At 47.9% G+C, this 24,472-nt stretch overlaps 1 protein-coding gene across 1 annotated transcript in view; it reads right to left on the bottom strand.

Annotated features, from left to right (window-relative positions):
- The window catches only part of LOC119107505 (peroxidasin homolog), a 105,015-nt gene that overhangs the window by 15,235 nt on the left and 65,308 nt on the right, over positions 1-24,472 (bottom strand). The window contains exons 8-10 of the mRNA XM_037230965.1: positions 16,640-16,762; positions 15,163-15,363; positions 10,952-11,073 (exon numbers count right to left, since the gene is read on the bottom strand). Coding sequence (XP_037086860.1) covers positions 10,952-11,073; positions 15,163-15,363; positions 16,640-16,762 — 446 coding nt within the window. The remainder of the gene's footprint in view (positions 1-10,951; positions 11,074-15,162; positions 15,364-16,639; positions 16,763-24,472) is intronic.

Here is a 24,472-nt window from a genome sequence, read left to right as displayed (position 1 = left end):
CACCGGCGCGCTGCGCTGGCGGCTAGAGCGCCCTCCGCTCGATCGGGCGCGGCGTGAGAAGGGCCAGCCAGGTCACGCCACACTGGAAAGCTGACCAGCCAGATGCCGCGATGCACGAGTTGGGCCAGCCAGATGACGAGACACAGGAAAGGGGCCAGCCAGATCACGCGATACAGGAAAGGGGCCAGTCAGGTCACGCGATACAGGAAAGGGGCCAGTCAGGTCACGCTAGGCAGGAGTGGGGCTTGTTAGACCACGCGGAGCAGGAGAGGGACAGACAGGTCATGCGACACAGGGGAGGGCAAGCCAGGTCACGCGGCCAACGACGGGGCCTGCAGCGTTGGTTTCGTCGAAGCACGAAGGTCACGCCAGCCCACTCGTTATGACAGCCGTTGCACGCCCCGACAGAAGGTGAACTGAATGTTTCAGGCCTTGCAGCTTAGCCGAGGCCTGAAGCCAGTTATTGGTGGATGCTGGCACCGTTCTTTGCATTCCAACCCGGCTTCATATGGACGTTTCCCGGCATCCAGGCGACATATTACGTCCCTGTTAATCTTGTCCGATATTTTGTGATAGCAAGCTTTGGCATTTAAGTTCCCAACTAACGCATGCATACCAAGCTATTGCATGTTCAGTTGTGGAGGAAGCGTACACAGCAAAGCGGCAAACACATATGAAGCGATAACACGTGGTCTAATTAATCACTGGACTTGCGGTGTCCACTTCGCCTATCGGGCGCGCAATCAGTGAAGACTCTTCACACCGCAGCGTGTTTATTGTCACAGAGGAAGTCTGGTTTTATGTTTAGGGCTCCCGTGTCAGGACATGTCCCACCTTCGGTATGATTTTATGAATAGCCATTCCAACTGAGCGCTTGTTTGCAAGTAAGTGTGAGACATGCGCCATTATTATCGCGTTACGCCATAAATTCAACACCAGAAACCATTTGAAAGTATGTGCAATGCATTGCAACGTGATTAACCATCTTAAAGTTGGATAAATGCGTGCATGGAAAACTCTAACCATTCAACAAACCACAAAATCCATTCATTTTCCTCGTAGGACTGTTCGTGCATCGTAAATAAGCATAGATAAGACCTTATCATCCATACTTATTCCCTGCCTCCGCGAGATATTTACAGGCTGCTATGCCATGTAAACTTCATTTGGCACGGGGTGTGTCCCATTTGCAACGGGTGACTATATACAGGCTCAATATGAGCGCCAAATCAGATGTAAGTACGAACGCGTGGGGCCAACCAGCCCGCAAACAGGTCGTGGTCGTCACCTAATATGAGTGTGATAACGTCCGTTGCGTTGCATACGGTCTGGGCAAACGAGGGGTTCTCCGAAGCATCCATTGACGTTCACAGCTTACATTTGAATGCAGCAGGCTTCTGGCATGTTCACGAATATAATCCGAACTTGCGAAACCATTGGTCTTTATTTATTTAGCTTAACAACACTAATTAAACGAAAATTGAGCTTCGCACGAAATAAAACAGTGCACCACGGCGCGCCGTGTGCGATAACAGTTCATACGATTATGAAACATCAGCCAGCAAAATTCAGGATCTCATTACACCACTTCAAGGTACTGCAAAGTTGGAGGCCTAGCGTGTTGCATGACCGGCGACTGCGTTTTACGTCGTCTTCCAGGGTTTCCCATGAAGATTGAGCTGGGGCTTGAATTATGTGTAGCGTAACGGTGTAAGTTATATAACGCCCACAATTATTTGTCTTCTTCTTCTGGATATGGCTGCATACACCCCTCCGTCTCCTTTGCCCGGCAATAATATCCTCCAGCTGAATCAGATACTTTTATCCTTTAACGTCAGACAGATTTTCCACCAACTAAGATGTTGATAAAAGGTGGCATCCCGGATGAGATGGGAAATACCCCTGGAGAAAACTGAAAATGTATTACGTCGCTAATTCCTGACGTAAGTGATTTAAGGGAGTGTTCCACCTTTGAGGTATATTTCAAAAACACACCTATTGACAGCCCAGGGCCTGGCAAGTCTGATAGCTGCGTTGGGCAGTGCCACTACAGCACCGTCAAGACATAATAGGAACATCAGTTAGAACTATTTCCGGACGACAAATTACTCAGAAGCTATTTATAGCTATTTATTATAATATTTTCCGTTCACTTTGGACCATGTAATGCTTCCATTCCCAAAGCTAGTGGGTTTTGAAAAGAGCCACTGTGGTAAGCGCCATAGGAAAGCCATAATATGACGTTCCTTGAATTTACGGGATAGGAGCGTCGTATTCGCTTAGGTTTTTGTCTTAACAGACTGTTTCAGGCTTTCCTAGCATTTATTACGCATACATTTTGACAAAGTAGTACTTTTGCAGGTATTATAGAGCTTGGAAAAACCGTTGGAAAAAACAAAGCAGATATAATGCGTTGCTTTCCTTATGGTGAGCGGCTAGTCCGATGAGATTTCTCCGACAGAAGCGGCTACTTCAAATATAAATTTGAAGCTACTGAGACTTTTCCGAGAAAACTACTCTCACTGATCAAATCTCACGCGTTCGATCTAGCAATAAATAACGAGTACAAAGAAGGTGGTATGCTCCCTTTAACGAACAATCAGTATGACCTGGTAATGCTGTGAACTATTTGCCGCTCATACAATTGCAAAAACTGCATTGCATTCCATGTTAAAAGCTCGTGTACTCCTTTTGAAGTGATTGGGTGTACTCGAAATATCGTTGGGTTCGATGCAGCAAGATGCGGCACAATCTCTACTATCATTTCGTGTCTTCCTTAATTGTTATGATTGTCTGCTTATGATTTCTCTTGTCATCGCTAAGGAAGTATGCCACCCCTTCGTACTGCTAACTCATACTGCACACGCGTCCGACGAGATCTGCCAGACCAGTTTTTTCGAAATTATTCTGACCAGCTTAGAATCTTCATTCGAAGTGACAGGCTGGGCGGGAGGAATGCCATTGGACTTGGTGGTTGCCAAGACGACATACCAAAAGCCTGACTGCTGTTGACGGGATACGGTTTTCTGCTCTTTTTAGGTTTCTCCTGCATCATGACAATTTTGAGCGAGATCGATGTCAAGTCCAAAGTACAATTGCGGGAGTTGCAATGAATGCTTCACTTAAATATCTTGTCTATTCTGGGGTCGTCCAGTTGCAGGCAAAGGGCGTAAATTTAATTTTTTGAGACAGCAGTAATAGCCTTATCCCTCGCGGCAACATGCTTTTATCGAAACGAATGGCAGAAACAAATTCAAAATTGTCTACCGATGGTCCTCTCGATTTTTCAGTGTTTTGTTTTTTGGAAACAGCAAGCCGAAGTTTTTACCGGTCACCAACATTCAAGCAACTGGCTGACAATTGCTTCTTATTTAATCCCCTGAATGTCGGTGACCGGCAAAGACTGTGGCTCGCAGTTGAAAAAAAACAGCCTGAAAAACAAGCAGGATCGTCGGCCGGCAGTTTAAAGGTTACTTCTGCTATTCGTTCCGATAAAGGCACGCCACCGAAATATCAACGCATCTCTGTCTTCATTATCCTGTTTTTCGTCACGAAGAATAAGACTATTGCCACTGTCTTATCAATATGCATAACATTTCTCGCAAATGCACTTAACAACTTACTTACATTTTAATCTTTCTTTGCAACTGATTGCAAAGAAAGCAAAAGGCCTAGCGCTGTGCCAAGACGTCGAATATGTGATCTGGACTGGACAATTATCCAAACTCAGTTGCATATCATGTCTTGTTGCTGCAGTGCCGCCCCCCACTCTTTTTAGTAGATATAACTTGCCGATATCTCTCCTTCTTTCAACCAGATCTTGCTACCGCAACAGGTGACATGGCGCATTCGTCATGGAGGGCTCACGCCGTCAGAGCCTGGCCGCCCAGCCTTTGTTCCAATTCATAGGGCAATGTTTGTATTGTTCAGAGAATGGTTGGTGCTATCTGCATAGCACATTGTGAATATTTTGACGGATTCCTGCAAACTATGGGGAGGTCTCCCAAATCGAGATTCGAGAAATCTGGACTACAGAAACGCAAGGTGATTTCATATTAGGTGCGATCAAATCAGTGGTGATATTAAAAAACCCGCTGTGAACGGCAGGCGTCAAAACACCACGAGGGCGCGTGCAAAACCTACCGTGAGTTTGATACACCCATGTCCGTATTATAACCTCTAGAAACTAAGGAACACGTATTAAAACAGAGTAAATATTAAATAGCATCAAGGCGTAAAACACGGGTCTCTCGTTTTCAACAAAGCACCATTCAATTCCACAAGAAAAATCATCAAGAAAACAATCAATCAAGAAATCAAGAAACCCGTCCGAAGAAAGTACCTGCAATTTTAAGCAGGGCTTCAATGGAAACATTCCGTTCCACAGCAAAAAGCTCACGATATAGGATAAGCTGTGTTTCGCTTACGCAGCCATCGTGACAGGCCATCGTCTGAGCTTCACCGTCAACCCAGAAACAAACCGCATGACTGCCCTCCAATCCTTTCGGAAAGGCCGGCTCCAAACGTCAGCACACACTGTTAGTTACGCAGTGATTGCCTTACGATGGGACGCTCGGAAGTCAGCATAGACCGTGGTACCGTAATAATGGCCGCGTCTTGACTCATACCGTTGCGGCCGAGGGAAACGTGCAAAAGTGGCCTCATCGCGGGGCGTTGCGCGTTTCATAGTTTGGAAGGGCTATTTTAGGTGCAAAAAGTTTCTGATCGGTGTGCAGAAATTCAATTAGTGGGCGTTTCAAGTCCATTTACTTTTGGCATGACTCCGAGGGAAGCGCCATAGAATGCCGCCAGCCATGGCGGACATGTGCACCGCATCATGACGTCACATTAAAGCCGTGGTGAGAATAGGACAGACACACATCTGGGACATTATCCGTGTCTCGCGAGTAAAGCTAGAGCAGCGCCGCCACAGTCGCGACCGCAGAGCGATGACCTCGCGTCGGGCTGGCCGGGGCAGACGGCTCTGCCGGAGAGCGATCGCCGCGATCTCTCGGCGCGTCCCCTGGCCGATCGACCGGCGGCCCTCCGGCGGCCGGCGCAGCGGCCGTCTGCCGCTGCTGGTCCCAGCTGGCGGCCCAGTCAAACGACCGCTGACGGCCGCTCAACGACGGGGACTCACGAGCCCGGATCGCGCTGGGCTGGGGGGGGGGGGGGGAGGCCCGACACAGGGCTGGGAGCGATACGATACACGCGTCACACCTCGGATGATTCCATCTCAGGAATCTGGGAAGGTACGCCCGGCCAGCGTCACAGGCCTTTGGAGGACTCTAGTATGTCGCGCCGTGTCGTCGTGCATTACTGCTGTCCGGTGATAAGTTACGCATGCCACAACCTTTGGGCTGCGTTGTCTTTTGTTGTGCACTACTCCTAGCTATTGGCTATACTTATGCCAAAACAGCCTTTGGCATTTATGAGCTTCTGCCAAAGTGCAACACTGCTTGTAAACGACATTGTCTGATATGTGTCGTTCTCCGTCGCGCGCTTCCTGTCGGCCGGTTATGGGTGTGTGCAATAAAGGTCCACTTTTAGCCTCTAGTTTCTAGCTGCAAATGCCTGCCGGCCAGGTGTGCGGGGGCTTCGCAGTCATGGTAGACTGTGTCGCATGACCAATTTCGTGCCGGTTCATACAGAGCTAGCCTAACAAAGCCTGGAATCCTTTCGCTCAAGCCTATGCCGCACAGGCTTCGCGTCTGGGATATCTGAGACTCCCGGAATCCAGGACGCCTTCTGGGTCGCCAGACAATGGGCAAAGGACATCTCAGTTTCATTAAAAGAACTTTTATCAGTAAAATGATTCGACACATTACTGCAAAGCCATATATCGCAGACGTAAAACCATCCGGTGATTCTCGCTTCATCTTCGTTTAACGTTACACTGACGTCACTGGTGCCGCGACGTCAGTGCGCGGTGGGCTGCAGTCGCCAGAAGCAATACTGAGGGGCAACCGGAGCATAAATACATTCGTAGATAATGGGCAAGCTGTTCGCGAGCCATGCATAGGTCCAGCAAGCTGATTGCCCTAGTTTTTTATGGCGAGTATAACGTGCTTTGCAAGCCTATGAGGCAAACGTTTAAACCGCAATGGCATGTAGCGTGAAAACACTCTCACGAGACTTAATCACAATATGACGGCTTCACCATCGGGCTATCTTCGTACCCGAAATGAAAAAAAACTGTTTTTGGCAGATGCATGTGACCAGTGAGCCGACTGCGTAGAAATAAACGAGTGTGGCGACAAGACAAGACAAGACGAGTATGATGATATGCGTGACAACCTCAAACGGCCAGCATGAAAATGCCCTTCGATCTCATACGGCTTCGTACCCCGTGGTTGTACCGCCGCAGGTGGTGCCAGTGAGTGGCCAGCGTGGCGAGTCTCTTGTCTGTTGCATTTTAACAGCGTTGCTGCTGTGCAGCGAGCCTGTTGTCTGGTGCAGTACAAACCGGCAAGCTCGGTTTGTACCTGTTCACGGTGCCAGCCGTGCTCGGTCCGTACCTGGCCACACCTTGGCGTGCTCAGGTTGTACCTGTTTGCAGGGCCGGCCGTGCTCGGTCCCCACCAGTCTGCATAGTCATGGGGGTGTTGAGCCATGTGCGTTCCTTGTAGACACGTCTATGTGCGTTGCCATGTTTAACGACAAAGTGGCACGTGGGTAGAATTGCGGGTAGCCGAACTGGGGTGCAGAGCACGATATGTAGCTGTGATATATATCACCGTTTTTAGCTAGAACAGCGTTAACAGAACACTTGATGTATTTCTGTTTGTTTCATACGAGTGGCAGTGCGCCCCAATACGTATATTTGCTTAATCCCTGATATCTTTTATTTCGCCACGACCACTCAAAATCCGCGATGATGTGGACCCACAGACTGTCATGTGTACGGAGTCTCACGGGCAGCACACGCGCCTGTATGAGCCTGGTTCATGGCTGGTTGTGTCTCGGTGTCGGTCGTCACTTGTTTAGTCCTCTGTGGCAACACCTGTGCTTTGTAACAGTAGATGACCTTCCCTTGCTTTATGCAGCCCCCCGTAACACTGTGCTACTTAAGATAGCAAAAAAGCCAAGTTGCGGTCGACCCTCAGCGTAGAATGCTAGCCGGCTCCTGCCTGCGTGCAATGTCAGCAGAAGTTCTCCCATGCACGAAGGAAGGATTATAGCCATTTAGGTTACTTTTTACAACTCAAGGTTCATCGCACGAACGTATAGTCTTAACCCACGCCCGGCCGGGGGGGGGGGGGGTGGCGGGGAGAATTGATTTTCTCTCCAGTTTCCGAGCACAGCTCAAAAACGAATGCTCACAGCAACATCACATTCTCAATGCCCCTCCATCTACTCATTTGGCCTACTTTGTGTGAATGTGATCTCAGGTCAGTCTAGGTCAGATGAAAGAGGTCAATCTCTAAAAGACTTTCCCTGTACGGGACTTTTTGTAGGTTATTTACCAGTGCTAAACATACTTTAGTGGCAGAATATGACAATACCGAAGTTAAATTAGTTCATATTTTTCAAAGCAGGCGAAGTGAGTGAGCTGAAGTCAGAGCAATTCTTGCTATTTTCATAAAACATTTACATTTGCACGAATTTGTGTTGTGTTTTGGAGTTTGTATATGTTGAAAAGTATGCTAGCTCGCATGTGCAGCCCTCATACGAGCATAGAGCACATAACCTTGGCCCAAGCCATCACCTACTTCCAAGGGTGCCTTCCGCGAAACACATGCTGAGTTCAACATAGGCAGTTTAAGTAGGTAATTTTCGACGTAGACATGGAATACTGAATTAAAAAGGTGTAACATCAACTTAAGCCATAATGAGGTCATAAAAGATCGTGTCAGGACATGCAAGATCAAATAAGGTCATCCAAGGAACGATCTGCTTGCTACCGGCAAGAAGGTAACCTAATGTTCAGGCAACCCATGTTCAACAGTTCACAGGCGCACAGTCTCGTTTTCCCCGCCGATTCCTTTTCACCGCTAGGCGTAACAACCTTGTAATTAACGTATCACCATGCTCTCACATAAATTATACGCATTCGGCACTTCCATTACATGCACCTGCCTTGAACAGTTTGTGCATTATCGGTACGGAGGCAGCTCGATGCCATGGCCGCCCATCTCTGCAGCAGTTCTCGCAGAAGCATTTTAAATTTCCACTCTGATTTCATTGTACTGGTTGGCCCCGAAGCTTGCAAAGCGCATCAGAATCTTTGACGTTGAATACTGCGCGATCAGCTCGCTAGTTACGTGCATCTGTCGCTGACAGTTTATTTATTATCGATGTGAAGAAAGTCCGATATTTCGACAGTCCAATCTGGAATAAGTCACGTGAATACGTTTTCACTTCTTAGACCATTCTGTTTGAATGGTTGGCGACATAGGCTTCCAATACATACCACTGTACTCGCCATTAACTTCCATGCAATCGTTCTGCTAGTTATTATGACTTTCTCGCCAACAGTTTGTTCATTATCTGCAGGAGTAATCCCGGTGATTCGGCTGCGCCGCATTAAAGTCTCGGTACCAGTGACGTCATCGCCCTGTGCAAAGCGGATGAAAATCCGACTTAAAGCAGAGTCCATGCATGATATCGCCCTGATCTCTCATGGGAAAGGCATTATTAACACCTAACCGCAGTTTGCATAACAAGCTGAAAAAGCAAGGGGATTTTCCTCTCCGATTGGCTGAGCCCATTAGTCCCACGCCATATGCGATATTGTGTACGTTCACTTAGGCCGGCCATCGCGTGATATGCCATCAAATTTATACCAGTCGCGACTGTGTCCGTTCAAAAATCGATATAAAGCGAATTGTCTTTCGCCGAGACGACTCACTGCACTCAGAATGATAGAAACTTGACTTGCACTTGCACGCGCCAGGCCTCTGCTGGTCGCAGCATGGACGCTGCTGTATGACTAGGTGACGATGAAAGCGTTTAAGTGGAATGCACACAAAAAGAAGCTTTGAACTTCGAAGATGTATGCTCAACTGATTGACGGGAAGGACTGGCACGGGTGAGGTCGTCACTGGTCTCACACCGTGTGCGATGGCTTCTGACACGAGTGTGGCCCTCCGTTGCCGTGTCACGCTGATGGCACGCGACAGCCCCTCACATGCGTCCCCAGTCGTCGCGCACCGCTGACCCGACGCTCCAACGATGCCCAGGTGGACGTTTGTCGACCGAGCTCACTCCCGACCCGCGATTCGCGACCGTTCGATGAAAGGGTGGGCGCGGCAGCCGAGGAGGGCACCGTGGCGGGGCCTGCGAATTGTACCCGAGGGACGCCAGACGGCAGCCGCCAGTACGCCCGCCGAGTGAAAACTGAGCCGAAATGTCGCCGAAATGGCCAGTGAGCCATCCGTTTCGAGGCACCGAATAAATAATACGATGTGATGGACCATATCCCATTTCGTTTGGTTCAGTTTCCACATTTCACTGGCTGAAAACAGGATGGCTGTCCAAATACAAACTGATGTGCCCAACCTCTTTTGTATGGCCGGATGTTGTTGCACCGCAGGCAGTGATGTAGTTGGAAACTCTCCAATGTCATTATGCTGTAATTGTTGCAAATAATCATGATGATTTATTCATACTGGAAAATATTATTCAAGGCTTCCAAACTCGTTACGACACCGCTCCAGGGAGAACACTGAAACTTTGCGACAGACATCCTCTGGGCGTAAATCTGACATATTTCGACCAAACAATGCTGCCCTCCATTGTCCAGGCACAGCTGAAAACTTGATCTGTGGTGGATATATAGGGACAACCCGTCATGTTTCCTGGGACATGCAATGGCAAATTATTCCCATTGAAAAGGCGGATGTTTTGCTGAAACAAATGTTCCTGTTAAGTATAACAAGTATTTGGTCTGTCTGTGTAAAACTGTACTATCCTGGCAACATGCAAAGGATACGCAGGTACAACGACGTCACGAGTTTATGTTTGCTTTCGGTGCCGAAATCAGCACGCGTTTGCTTATGTAACCTGGCCTATATGAAGACTTATGCTGGTCATGCGTTCCATCGTAAAGGAAACTTTCAACATTGGAAGATACAGAGGCAAACATCAGATGTGATGAAATAGGTTCATTTTCAACTCTTGATCTGATTTAAATGCAAAAGACTGTCTAGACATCAAAGCCCACTTTAAATCAACAAGCTCCTAAAAATGTCACCGTCCGATGACGTCATGAAACGTTTGTATGACGCCAGAGTCGCTGTCAGATGTCTGTGACAGAATAACCACTGTAGCGGACGAGGTGAGTCACTTGTGCTTTAACCTGCCGATAGGTGGCGCACGTACGAGTGCGTTTTGAGAAACTCTAATATTGTTATGCACGCTTGCTCTGGCCGCTTCTAGCGATGTTGTTCCTACTGCCCACATTTCTGTACCGTATAGCACAAAACGTAATTCGCGTTCGAAACTGGCATCCAACGTCTCAAATGGTTGAATCCAACTGACGCCGTGACAACTGATGAATTGCGCTGACGTACATCAGACACGAATAACTCGAAGATCACATGTGCTCTGGGCCTTAAGCACTATACGGCCAATGAGTTGCAGTATTTACGTTTGTATAACGTCATGAATCTGTGGGTTAACCCTGCATACGTCTGTACAATATAGTCTGCACAAGTTTGCGGACGTCATGCTCATATACATAGCAGGTTTTACGTCTTACAAGGGTATAGCTGTGAACTGTGCTGAATGATCTTCAAAATGGCCAGCTCAGTTCAAAACCCCAGACCAAGGTGGAACACTGCCTTTAGGTGTACAATTAGTAGTATGATGGGTAAATAAGTAGTGTGATGGATGACTCAGAAATATTTCATTTCTACATTGAAGAGCGCTAACCTACCGCATTTATCGGGAGATATTTAGGTAAAGTTATTAGTGTACATATTGGTCATGAGCTGGTGAGTGAACTGACCTGTTTTCTCCAAGCGACATCGGGTTGGGGGTTGCCTTCCGCGCCGCACTGCAATGTTACGTTCTGGCCCTGGTCTGTGGTCAGCTGTCCAGACTTGGGCAGTGTCTTCACCACGGGACCATCTGGAGGGAAAATAGGTACGTCAGCAATGCATTGACATTCGCGTGCACTGACACTCACATTATGCATACATAACGTATTTACGAGTGGTCATGAGATAAAACGAGGAATACGCCGGGCAAATATGCAAGGTACCTGTAGGCGGTATCACCCGTACGCACCAGGTCGTGAAGAATTAAGTTGTCAAAGTTGTCTATACTATATTGATCCTAGATGAAATTCAGGCTGTCTACAAAGTGAACTCAAGATAGCCGCGTCGTTCTACTCTTGGTCAGACTTTTGAGGATGGAATAATGACGTTTTCACACTAGATTCATCATTGAATCGTAATTCAATTGCCATCGCACTGACATGAACAAAACACGCGAGCTGAATTCAGTGTTATAAAACGAATCTAAAGCAGACGCCGTCTAAAACTCTATTTTATATACATACGTACAGAAAACTACTTCGGTTCACCCAGTATTTCTATAAATCAATGACTTAATCTATGGCTAGCATCTTCACACCATTTGCTCAATGCCCGCACTACAAGATTCGCTGATATCCTAAATGGTAGCCAATTTCATTTCTGATATCCCATATATACGATATGTATATGTATACATATATATATATATATATATATATATATATATATATATCTACTACGAGAGAGTGACAGCCTCAGATAAGTCCAATGCTGTAGAAATTTGGAAACGCCGCGTTGAAGAGTGGCAAAGTGGAGCAAATAAGCGATTTACGACGTCGTGAATACCGTCGACACAAACAATGATATTGCTCTTCATCAGGAGCGTATGTTCATAGTAGCCCCCCGGGGCACGTGCCTTCCATTTACAAAATTTGTAGCACGTATGGATATGTACGCAATAAATGTTGATACATCAAGTATCCGTGAAGCCACGTGGAAATAGGACGTTTAAAAGCATGGATCATCTTTTCCGACACGCAAAAAATGCGTGTGCAATCCTGCGCAATCTCCTGTTCTTGATGATTAGTTGGTCACCGTTTAATCGTGATTGCGTCGAAAGATGGAACGAGGCTCGTTCAATGCACTGTTGATTTTATTTAGAGTTAAACTCTGCATAATGCACACGCACACTGCACACTGCACACTTATCAAGAAAACGAGGTGACGTGATAATCGAGGACATAATGATCGCGATGGCCTTCGTAACAGCACTGAAATGTATATCAACGATGACGATGCGTGGGAACTGAAAACATACATTGGGGCCTCACTCACCACGCTATACAATATATACAATAAGCCACCAAAATATGTCTTGGCCTTCCAACCAAATTCAGAGATGCAGATATCACAAAAAATAACATCATGTGGACTTCATAGACATTGTTAAGTACACGAAACCAGAGGTACAACTCAGTGAGTCTAATTACGAGCGAGACCGTAGAACAAGCAAGCCCTAACTTTTCTGACATCGCCCAACCTCGTCTACAAGGTTCAGCAGTTATACGGCTTTACATCTTTGCAAGCCACTGACTGTACTACCACGTTTTCAGCAGTAAGTGCCATCTGTAACAATGCGTGTGTTGTTGAAGAATTATGCAACATTGTAATATAACTGATAATCTCTGGGTGTTTAGTTTTCTTCCGTGGACGGTGTGGTGTTAAATGGAGCAAGGAGCAGGGAGCACGTGGAGGGGTTAATGAAACCCCCATTCTGACCAAAATAAATTAATACTAGACATAAAAACGCAATGCTCAAAATTGGTAGCACACATTGTATATATATATATATATATATACTTATATATATATATATATATATATATATATATATCGCTCTCTCTCTTTTTCTCTCTATCCCTTTCTCCCCGGTTTCAAGCGGTCGAGCAAAATGTTAAAATGCGGATGTTTTTAAAGAGTTATTTTTGCTTATATAGTCACTTTTCGTTGTGTCTGTTCAGTCACTTTGCATAGTGAGTGTTGTACCCCTTGTGGGTTATTTTAAACCATTCAAAAAAGTGCGTACACATAATGCAGATAGGAGATTTTCAAGGGCAAAACGTAACCAAAGTGAAGCACGTGGCTTTCACATATTTTCTTACTATGACGAAAATGTAGATCTAGTTTGCATTAAGCAGAACATAAATTTAAATGTACCCGCAAGCGTTGTCATGGTTCGAGGCAAAAGTGCACAAACTTTGGCTATGGCACAACGAATTTGGAAGGTCTGATGTACTCTGTTTACTATTGCGTAATTACTCCTGTTAGTGATTAAAACATGCCATATTACTATGAAACGGTGCGTTTTTAGGCACATCAATAGTTATTCAAAGGCGGATCCAGATATGCATTTTTGACGGAAAGAATACAAAAAATATTCTGTCGTTTGTTCGTTGTGTATTGTGTACAGGTACAAATGACCCTCACATATCTGTTAAACAAATGTAAGTACAACAGGCTCACCGGGACATTAAAAGGACGGTGAACAGAGAGAACCAAGGGTGCCCAGAATGGCGCACATTGCCTCCTCACTTCCTGCTTCCACCTGGCCTACATAATGGACAACAACATTCCGTCCTTCGTGAGTCGGCACGCACCGCGTAGCAGTCTTTCCGTCTTATCATGATGTACCAGTTGTTCTAGCGACTTAAAAATAGTACGAACTTCCGTCAATAGATGTGTAAAATCTCATCGTCCGCTAGGAGGCAGTAGCTTTCAATTCAGAAATAGCCTTACCTCCATTTTGAGCGTATTTGCTCCTAAACAGGCCATTCATATCGCCGGTAATATTGTCAGGCATTGGCATGCACAAGAGCTGGCATTAGGTCACAAATGCCACCCGTACATTTGTGCGCAGAAGGTAGCCCACGCTCTATGGAAGCTTTGTACACTTTCTTCCTACGAATGGGGGGCCCTAGCTACCCCTCAGGCATCGTAAACCACGAAAGCTAGAGCCACAGGAAAAGCGGTGTTGGAATGCTGTTATCGGAATGCACTGGGTAGATGTAATTTAACTTTTGTGAATGCAACCTTTTACAGGTTAAATTATCTTTTATGGATAGCCTTTATCTTTTATATGTTTATTCTATTATCTTAAGTACTAGTGCAAGCGTGAGATCGCTAGTACTGACGAGACCTCACCAGACCATATTTTTTCTGGAAAAGAGTTAACATCTTGGGAAACACGCAGGCATAGCGGAAAATTGCCCTTTTCACATTTAAATCAATCTATGCGTTTGGAATACTTTATTTTGGCTAATGCTGGGTACACCGGCAACAGTTTTTTGGATGACTACGATTGGTAAGAATTCATTAGATTTTTCAAGCGCGACACTCAATCACACCGAAAAGCCCAGCCAAGCGGGGCATTTGAAAAATAAAATCAGCCTTTAATGCCATCTAGTTCAATCACACTACGAAACACCGAATGCACATGCCACAAGCCAGATGTCATTTGAAATGCTCGAGGGAAACAGGGACAATAGCGTTTTGGCCCACAGGGTCTTTCAGCCAGTGATTTACGGCCAATACGTCGGGGTCGAGCCGTAAACAAGCCGTCGTGTTTTTGTGCGTGGTGCTGCTAGCTTCAACCAAACATGTTTCGCCTGTGAGCACTTGACTGGAAGCCCGAGGGAGCGTTAGTTCTATCCACATTACGTCTAGCTCAACACATCACAGGGATGCAACTTCGGCGTGGTGATGTCATTAAACGACTGATATATGTTTTAATATTTATACATTACGAAGTCGGGTACTGTCTTTTCAAAACCGAAGAGTTGTGGCCATATCTACTTTATCGTGACTGCTATTAAACCATATTTAATTATTTAGCATACGGGCGTAGCTAGACTAGACTAGACAAGACATAACTAATTACACTAGGCTCAAGCTGTCAAGCTGGTACACTCAATGCTCTCCTTAAGATATTATATTTGCCTTTGAAACTGCCGACTTTTGTGAAATGATGCATATAATTTCTTTCCCTAATCAGAGGTACATTCTTACATGGGTGTTCAATGCAATGCGAGCAAGCGCTCGCTTAAGAACGAGATATATCCTTGTCGTTTAATTAGTGTCTGTTGCCAAAACCTCATCAGGACATAATCAGCGTTGCACTCACAAAGCACATCGACGGTGTGCGTGAGCTCCATCAGCGGCTTGGAGGAGACGGAGCAGGTGAAGTTGCCGGCATCTGGCAGCCCCACGCGGTCAATCCGCAGATTGTGACCGTCCACCAGGCTGAGCCGGCTGTCCGAGTCGATGATGAGGTGTCTGGCCGTCAGCACTCGCTTCCCCTGCTGCCATACCACCGAATGTGTCCCTGCAGAGCAGACAGGACCCGTCAAGCTCAGCAGCGTGGTGAAGCCCAAACGGCGAACCCAGCAGACAGGACCCGTCAAGCTCAGCAGCGTGGTGAGACCCAAATGGTGAACCCGGCAGACAGGACCCGTCAAGCTCAGCAGCGTGGTGAGGCCCAAACGGCGAACCCAATAACCGGACAAACACGGACGGGCTCACAGGCGAACGCTGAATTCGACAACGTGACGCAAACGTAACTCACTGCTTCACTGCTGGGCAGAACTGTGGGTGTTTGTGTTTTAATACGCTCAACTTTTGTTATCGTATGACAGCGTGCACCGCACGTCGGTAAAGTTTATGACACCCTCACAAATTTCTGTCATTTCTGTTTCAATATCAGTTTCACAAAATGACACCAATGTAGTCAACTCACTGTATATGCAACGCATACTGCTTGGGTCGGTTTACTCCCTTTCCAAACCCGAGTGTCCAGAGTTAAACAAATATCGTGGACTTCACTTTGCATTGCTCATCATCTTAAGTTTATTCCCCGACAGCTCCGTGGTCTCCATCGTCACAGAGGCTTTACGACGCGCACAGCTACTTGGGCTGGGCGGCGTTGCCTGCCTCTCACTCTGGCAGGGCGGGCGGGCACCCCGGGAAATCGAGTCCCGATACTCTGGTTTTCCAAACGCGCAACGTAACCACTATCCCACCGGCACCGGACAGCGTGACAGGCTGTGGGCACGTATTTATTTGGAGCCATTTTCCGAGTATGGGTCATCTATTCCGAATGGGGTGGAGTTCTGAATCAATATTGATGAAAACCCCGCAACTCTCTGATTGCGGCCGAAGTCGGGTAGCTCAACTATTTTGAGCACCCCAGCCCCACGTCGGACAGCACGAATGATGAAGTCGGACGTGGTCAGAATACTAACGGCAGGTCCAGACCGCAGCACGGCGCTAGCGACGTATAAATGTCGTGATTATCTGCGATTATCTGCTTCACCGTCTCCCAAAGGTCACACTGTGGCTGCTGCCGGCACCCTGGTGCTGGAGTCCCCGCACCGCCTCGGACATTTGCAACGTCAGTGCCCTGCCACACTCCTGGCCGTAGTCTTCCCTCGCTCCCGGCACGTATCGGTAACTCCGCTGTGACGCCCTAGTAGCACCCATCCCCTCGCCCCATCTGCATGTTTGGTGCCAATGGCGCCGCTGGCCGAGCTCCGGCCATTGCGGGTTCTCCTAGTCGATCACTGTGCTGCTGCAGCTGCAGCTCCGGCGCCGCCCCGTCTCACCGGCGTGTCGGACGCTGCAGGGCAGCACCACGGCGTCGCCCTCGCGCACGCTGAACAAGCCCGGCTGCGAGAGGAACTCAGGCTTGAGCTGCGGCGCCGGGGGCACCACCGCCTGGGCTGACCCTGAAATAGAAGCGGCAGTCAGAAGCCGACCGGCACGCCAGACCCCGGCGGCAGCCACAGACCGACCGGCGCGGCAGACCCCGGCGGCAGCCACAGACCGATCGTCAGCCATCTTCCCACTGCGGCCAGATACCGATCGTCAGCCATCTTCCGACGGCAGCCACAGACCGATCGTCAGCCATCTTCCGACGGCAGCCACAGACCGATCGTCAGCCATCTTCCGACGGCAGCCACAGACCGATCGTCAGCCATCTTCCAACAGCAGTTTTCAACAGCAAGGAGCAGCTTACGTACTGACCTTGCTTTGCCCTTGACCTCAACGCCATGGACTAAAACGCTGTAATAATTGAGGGTGCCAACAGAAGGCAGCTTCATAAAGGCCAAAAGACGTGCTATGAAGAGGGCTTTTAGTAGCAATCTGTGAACCCAAACCAGTTTTTTTATTTCTGCGCGTGGCCAGGCGCTGTCGAGAAATATCGGTGTTTGTATTTTAACATCCACAAATAACTTTTGCTATTGTCGTAATTAATCGTCGCAACATATTTCGGTTTAATACCCAGACATATCACAAATAACGGCAGCTTTTTTTTAGCAACATTTCAACGCATCTCAATTCAAATGAATCGCAGGCGTAAAAAACTATCAGGTACAGGATGTTATGATCGCTGTTATTGACGAGCGATCACATCTTCGCAATTATTACAATGTTGGCAACTGGTAATCAGACGATTCGGTCCGGAGGAGTGAGACTCTTTGAGACTAGCTCTGGCAGATTTCTGCTCAAAACATGTTTGGTAAGCCCCAATCCCTTCAAAGCGAGTGCTCCACATTTGTATCGGGTTTTGAACTGAAAAGGCCCATTAAAGATCTTTTGATGCAGTTGACAGCAGCACACTTCTTAAGAACTAAGCCCTTCTAGTTTCTGGCTACACGCCCGTGAAGATGTACAGACTATTTCGGGGAGACTGTTTCAAGATCGCATAGGCATTCATCACGCCATAATAACGTCATTCAGATCCTGCCATTCCCTTGGCCATGCCGTGATCAGGCGTAATACAAAAAAAAGAATTGTTGAGTCGTTCGTATCTGGCGTTCGTGTGCACGATTTTGAGATTCAACGGTTGTCAGTTTAATCTCAATCAGTTTTGCATAAGGTAAGATGACATGATCAAACAATAATGTAATGCGGAACATATTTACAAAAAGAGAAAATGTGTTGTCTAGAGCAGCTAATTCAGCTTCAAAGTGTGCCATGGGCTATAAATGAGCTTATTTCATTATATCTGACGCTTGCTTCAATATCTCAAATGTGGAACATACGCTTTAATGCTGGCATGTAACTGCTAATGTGGGTATCCAACATGAACATTCTATCAGCATTGTCACGTGCACACACTTATTGACATACATCGCCAAGCTATTTCCTTTGCTGGAGGTACCCAATCGTGGCTACCATTATTCAGGGTAAGCGTCGTTCACATAATCCACCCCGATTTGATAAATGCAGGCTTTTGAAGCGAGAGTCATCGCTCTTCGTTACGTTCGCCGCCCTGCTGCTGAGCTGCGCTGGCAGTCGAGAGCAATACGCCCTGCTGCTGAGCTGCGCTGGCAGTCAAGAGCAATACGCCGGTCGCCGGCCCGAACCTGCGACAGCGAACAAGGAGCGCTCCTCAGATTCGACAGCGACCGCCGCGGCCCAATCATGACGGGCTGCTCGTGTGCCGTGAAGCTTTTCCTGAAACCTGTCAAAAAGTTAGCTGCTCGTAATGCGATATGAAGTTACCAAACTAAATGAGCCACACTAAGAAATTGCACCATACGGCGTATTGTATTCTGCCCTAAATTGCAACAGGAAGCAGCACCATTATTTACTAGATTTCCTCTACTCTAGAAGCCTTATGAAAGCCTGCCATAGTCGCATATACTCCATCAAATCCTTTTCGCCATCTGATGACTTTTTCGTTTCGGCCGGGCTTAACTGTACGCACATCCCAAGTGTCCTTTAAATTTCACCCACTGCAACCATGTCTTCTACGATCATGTCTAAAACGTTGTCTGGTTCAGCTACAGCTTGAGTGATTGTTGCAGAGCGCAGATCCAGGGTTCGACCATGCCACGCGGTCCACTCACTTTTCGTGAGAGTCCCACTTTCACCCTACAAATTGGTCCCCGTGCGCAATTCAGAGGATTTCTTCGGAGGGATGGTTTGAATATTCGGATAGTCGCTTTCCAACGTTTCATTGGACAATGAGAAGAGCATGCGTGCTGTTCTCATACTCATGTTCAAGTTCATGCAACATAATGTCACGTACGATCACTGCCGCCCGGTTTGCTGCGAACAGCAAATGGTGCAGAATCTGTGCGGCATGACGTCATGCATCACACCAAATCAATACATTCTTCGTCGTCCGGACTGTTGTGAATACACCAATAGCGGCGGCAGGTTCGCCAGACGATAAAAGTGAAAACAACATCAGTAAACATGAACAAAAACAAACAGCTTCCAAAACTTGTGCTTTCCGGATGTGAAACGGGCTCTACGTGTAAAGAAAATGACTTACGGGGGTGTTGCACATTTATATGAGGTTTTGAACTGAAATGGGTACCTTGAAGACCTTTTGCTGAAGTTTACAGTCCTGCCCTTCTGGAGCAGGGCTGTGAACTTCACCCCATCCTCACTCCCTCAAGTCAATTCCTTTACACAACAGAACAAACTGGGCCCATCCAGTTTGAGGAATTGCAGAGAGCAAAGCGTGACGAGGAGCTCTGAAGGGGAGCGCGGCGGAGAAGTCTAGATGGCGTCGGGGGGGGGGGGCGGGGGAGTCTCGAAGGAGAATCCCCAGAGTAACTGGTTGGTGTTTTAGGTAAAAGGGGGCGAGTGCCGTGCGTCTGTAGCTGACAGTCCTGCATCGAGAGCAGAACGGCGACGACCTCTGGCTCCGTGGTCAACGGGGCGCCGGCGACAACACGCACGATGGGGGTCCACAGACCGTCACGCATCCTAATCACACCATGGCCGGCTGTGTGCTCCAAGGCTCTGAAGATGTCCCTTGATTCCCCCCACCACCAACGGGCGGGCGCGGGCCACAACAGCCTCTTCCCTCCCATGTTCTTGGGTAAAGGGGGTAAGGGACACTGGCCATGCGACGCTCCCGGCCCGGAACTGTGTCTCGGAGCGACAGATGTAATCGCACAGTTAACGATGGGGGAATATGCCACTCGGTTTCGGCGCTGGGCCCGCGTATAGCGGTAGACTGTAGCGCGTGGGGCGTGGAACAAAGGTCAGATAAGTAGGCTGATGTGATCAATATGTGTGAATTATTTTGCAACTACAGGTGACGGACTGCGTTATAATTGTCTGGCATTCAAGCGAGGCTTGAGGTAATTTGGCCAGACGGCGACACGACATTTGCGGCCGGCTTGGTTGGAAGTGGTGACCGAGACCGGTGACGCATGCTTCGGCGCGATGGATCGTTCATTAGCCTGCGACGATGCTGTCTTGATTTCGCCATTGGAGGTGGCCACGTGGAGGTGCATCGGCCTCATTATGGCCTTCGCCGATCCTGCGTCGCCGCCAGGTGCGGTGTACGAGTCAAGAAGGGTCTTCTTTGGCTAGGGCGTTAGTGGCCGCTAGTTGGACCGTTTGTCTGTTCCTGGTTTCCCTATTTTTCCCCGATGATTAGGAGCGGTAGAGCTCTGAGCTAAACCCCGTACAGCTCACGTGTGCGGGTTTTGCTTGCAATTACGCTTCCCTCCTTTTTAAATGTGTTGCTTAATCCAGCTTGCCAAGGTTCTGACACATTGACAGATCCTTTGTCGATTCGTTTCCAAAAGTCTCTTTAACACGCGCTCGGGTGGGGGTCAAAATGACCCCCAAAGATTTTCCCGGAAGAGTTTCCGAACGGCGCGGTGCAGCCGCGCCAGATTTCGTGTAGCTGTGGACAACTGAATAGCGGATCGTCTGACATAAAAAATTAAATTCACTTCGTAACGTTGACGGCCTATGGCATGTCAAAGTCAGGCCATGGTTTCAGCGAAGACACGTTCTAGTAAATCGCTCAATCCGATCAAACAACGGAGTGTTAGACAAAGCCAGATATCTCTGAGATACTTTCTTAGGCAACACAACAATTGAATAAACAAATAGCGTTGACCTAGGGTCAGGCATGAAGGTCAGACAAAGGTCAAAACCAACCTGTTCTATTACTCTCAGGCTTAATGTATAGGCTGGTTTCTGGCGTCCATACCGAGTATATTGATAGCAGGAACCGGAATTAAACACCTTTTCTGGACTTCTTATAAGTGAGAATAGGTCATTGACCTAAAATGGCCCAGGCCAACCTTTTTTAGGAACATACTGCCTAGCGTAATCCTTGTCGCCTATCCAAACGCGGAACTCAAAACAGTCTTATATCATTTTGATCATCATAACCTTTAAAAGGTCAAGCAAGGTCACTGACCTTAAATGAGCGTAAGATATTTTGCTTAAAACAGTTGCCTAGGTTCTAGGAGCCCTTTGGAGGTCAATCTCGAGTTTGACGTTGTTTGACCTTATCTGACCTGAGGGTCATGACCTAGGAACCTCACACTTCGACCTAAGTGAGTTCACGTACAGGTCAACACACCCTGTGAATTTGGTGTCTCTAGCTCTCTTTGTTCCTGAGATCTCAGGGGGGTCGAATTGACCCCCTCCACACGAGCGAAGGATACTCAACCGGCCACCCGGGCGCGTGTTAAAAGGTCAAAGTCACTGACCTTAACTGAGCGTGCGACATTCTTCTTAGGACAGTTGCCTAGGTTCTAGAGCCCTTTGGAGAGCAATCTGGAATTTGACCTTGCTTTACCTTATTTGGCCCGAAGGTCATGACCTACGAACCTCAAAATTTGACCTAAGAGCGTTCACGTACAGGTAAATACACCCCGTGAATTTGGTGTCTCTAGCCCTCTTAGTCCCCGAGATCTCAGGGGGGGGGGGCAAATTGCGAAGCGAAGGTTATATCCAACCGGCAACCGGGGCGCGTGTTAAAGGGAATGTCCCACATTGAAAGCTATTGCAGGCATCCAATATGATGAAACAAGCTCACTTATGATTACTGGCATGCTTTAAGGCAGAAAAGACTGCTCTATAGAACAGAATGTATCTGCTCACGAGATATGCTCCTTAACGCGTCATTGTTTGACAACGGCATCTTACCTTGCACACTATGGAATGACATCCAATTGACGGCCGTTATATCTGGAAATCGCGTCGATGAACGCTAGATATGAACGACTTGACAATCTCATTTTTATTGGCCTTGATTACCGCATAGCCAAGGGAATGGCAGGATTTGATTAACGTCACTTTTGTGTAATGGATGCCTGAGTGACCTTGTAAGTCTTCCCGAAATAGTCAGCGCATCTTCGCTGGCGTGTGGCTCAGAAATTAGAATAGTTTTGGTCTTAAGAAGGGCAAAGCTGTAAACCGCACCAAATGATCTCCAAGAGGGCTTTTTCAGCTCGAAACCCCAGGCAAATGTGGAACGCTTCGTTTAACGAGGGACGAGTCGCCACAGTAACGATACTGGTCGCGAAGAGTGAAAAGCGCGGAGCATTCCCGAGCAGTACGGCTCGGCTAAATCGGTTAGGATTGAGAAGAAGCACGACGACCACAGTCCTGCTCTCACGTAAATAATGTTTGATAATTAGGGTGACTTGAAGGCACGGCTCCGTTCTCTTTTTCGACTAGGAGACGGTTGACTTGTTCGTTTGTCCCTCACTGGACTTCAGATGTGACGGCACGAAGAGGCGAAGGTCATGACATGGCCAGGAACCAGTTTCGGATCGCCCGGGATGCAGGGTTATGCACGGCGGTGACTGGATCTATGCGTTGGTGTGCATCGCTTCGCTTAAGATCAGGAGACAGTCCGTTCTCTTTCGACGCAGTGTACGCAGTCCTATACGCCCTTGGTGGCGGGATGTTCGGTGCGGAAAGAGATCCCGCCATCGACGCTCATATGGAGGGCGACAAGGGACCGTGTTGTCGGACAGGCCGGTCAGGCCGAGTCTCCAGAGTGCGCTGGCCCGTGGAGACCGTGAGCCGTAAACGCGGGTCACGCCGGGCGCCTGCCGTCTGCCGATGGGCTCCCACCGTCCCATCTGGTGCGCTGTCTGCCTCCAGGCCTCTGAGGGCGCGCCATGGGGCGGGTGCCTTGCGGGGCTTACTGCGACAGGCGGGGGCAAGACGCGGAAGCACCGCAGGCGACGTCTCCGTGCTGGACGGGGCGCTGCTTAAAATGTGGGCTTGGCCCCATCGCAGACGAGACGGGAGGGAGCGACTTCCGAACACAGCGAGCCGTCACCGTGGAGGCTAGCAAGGGGACGAGTCATCATCGAGCTTTGGCACGCCGGATGCCGGCCCAGAGTAGCTGGCTTGTTGCCAAACTAATAACAAATTGAACGGATATGCGTTAAGTTAGGCCATACATATGGACGAAATAAGCCTACTTCTAACTCTTGGTACACTTTCCAGTGGAAAAGACCTGCCCTGTACAACAAAATTTCTCGATTTTGTAACTCTGTTCCTTAACACAACATTATTTCATTACACCGTCGCATATTGCACAACAAAAATAAAGAGAGCAAATTGACGGACGATATGTCTGGAAATCGTATTCACGGACGCCAGATGTGAACGACCCGACAGTTATATTTTTTTGGCCTTGATTGTCGCATGGCAAATGGAAAGACAGGATTTGAATGGCGTTATTCTATGACGCCATTCATTGAATTTTGATGACGGTCGATGACGATGCCTTTTGGCTCACACGTGTTTGTTGATGTCGGGTGTACCGGAGTGATTAAGCGCCAAGTTGTGCGTGTAACATCTGGGTCGCACGCTGATCAATCGGCCAGCTGCAAAACATTTAAGTTTGCTGTTGCCAGGAGACGTGACAGCGCAGCCGAGCGCCTGCGCAGCGCACGCACATTCCGTCGCAAGACCCCTCCCCCCGACATATTCATTTCATTATTATAGACATTCCATTTCATTATTTAATTCGTCATTATTAGGATTTTAAGATTAATTGAAGGGTAATTGATGTATCTCAGTGTGATGAGTTACTGCGATGCCGTCCAAAACTGTAATGCGTGTTATAATGGCCATGAAAAAGGCCCAGATATAACAAAAATACCTTGATGTTTTTCAGGTGTACCAAATGCCTTCGAATATGATACGGAATGCACATTCGAGAAAGCAAATATTTGTTTGCCGCTCTCCACAAGCCACCAGCGTTCGCATAACATTTCTTTCAACGTGGTTTTTTCTGAGGTCATAACATAAGTAAACGTTACTCCGTCAGGCCAAAAAAAATTATATGCCCCAGCATTTCTTGCTCGGACATACTTATGGTCCGGATAAACAATGCCTTGGGCGGAAATAACCTTGTGCTAATAGACGTTTTCTGCCCCGCGGATGCCAATTCACAAAGTAGGATTGCTGTTCGGTGTACAGAACAGAAGTTGATGAAACGGAGCGTAGCATCGCAGCATACGGTATAAAGGAGCGGGATAGAGACAAGCTTACAGTTGCACTACGCGTAACCGAGGTGCTGCATAACAACAGCGTTTTTTTCCTTATTATTGATTTGCTCAACTGCGGACGTGCTATAAATCTCTGGTTACGGTCCTCCACCCCGCCACACCTGGAGCATCACCTGGCAACTGCGGACG

This window comes from Pollicipes pollicipes, unplaced genomic scaffold (assembly GCF_011947565.3).
Source record: "Pollicipes pollicipes isolate AB1234 unplaced genomic scaffold, Ppol_2.1 Scaffold_2555;HRSCAF=2994_pilon_pilon_pilon, whole genome shotgun sequence".
Classification (NCBI taxonomy): domain Eukaryota; kingdom Metazoa; phylum Arthropoda; class Thecostraca; order Pollicipedomorpha; family Pollicipedidae; genus Pollicipes; species Pollicipes pollicipes.
Note: the sequence above shows the minus strand (reverse complement) of the source record. Positions and strands in the feature narration are given on the sequence as shown.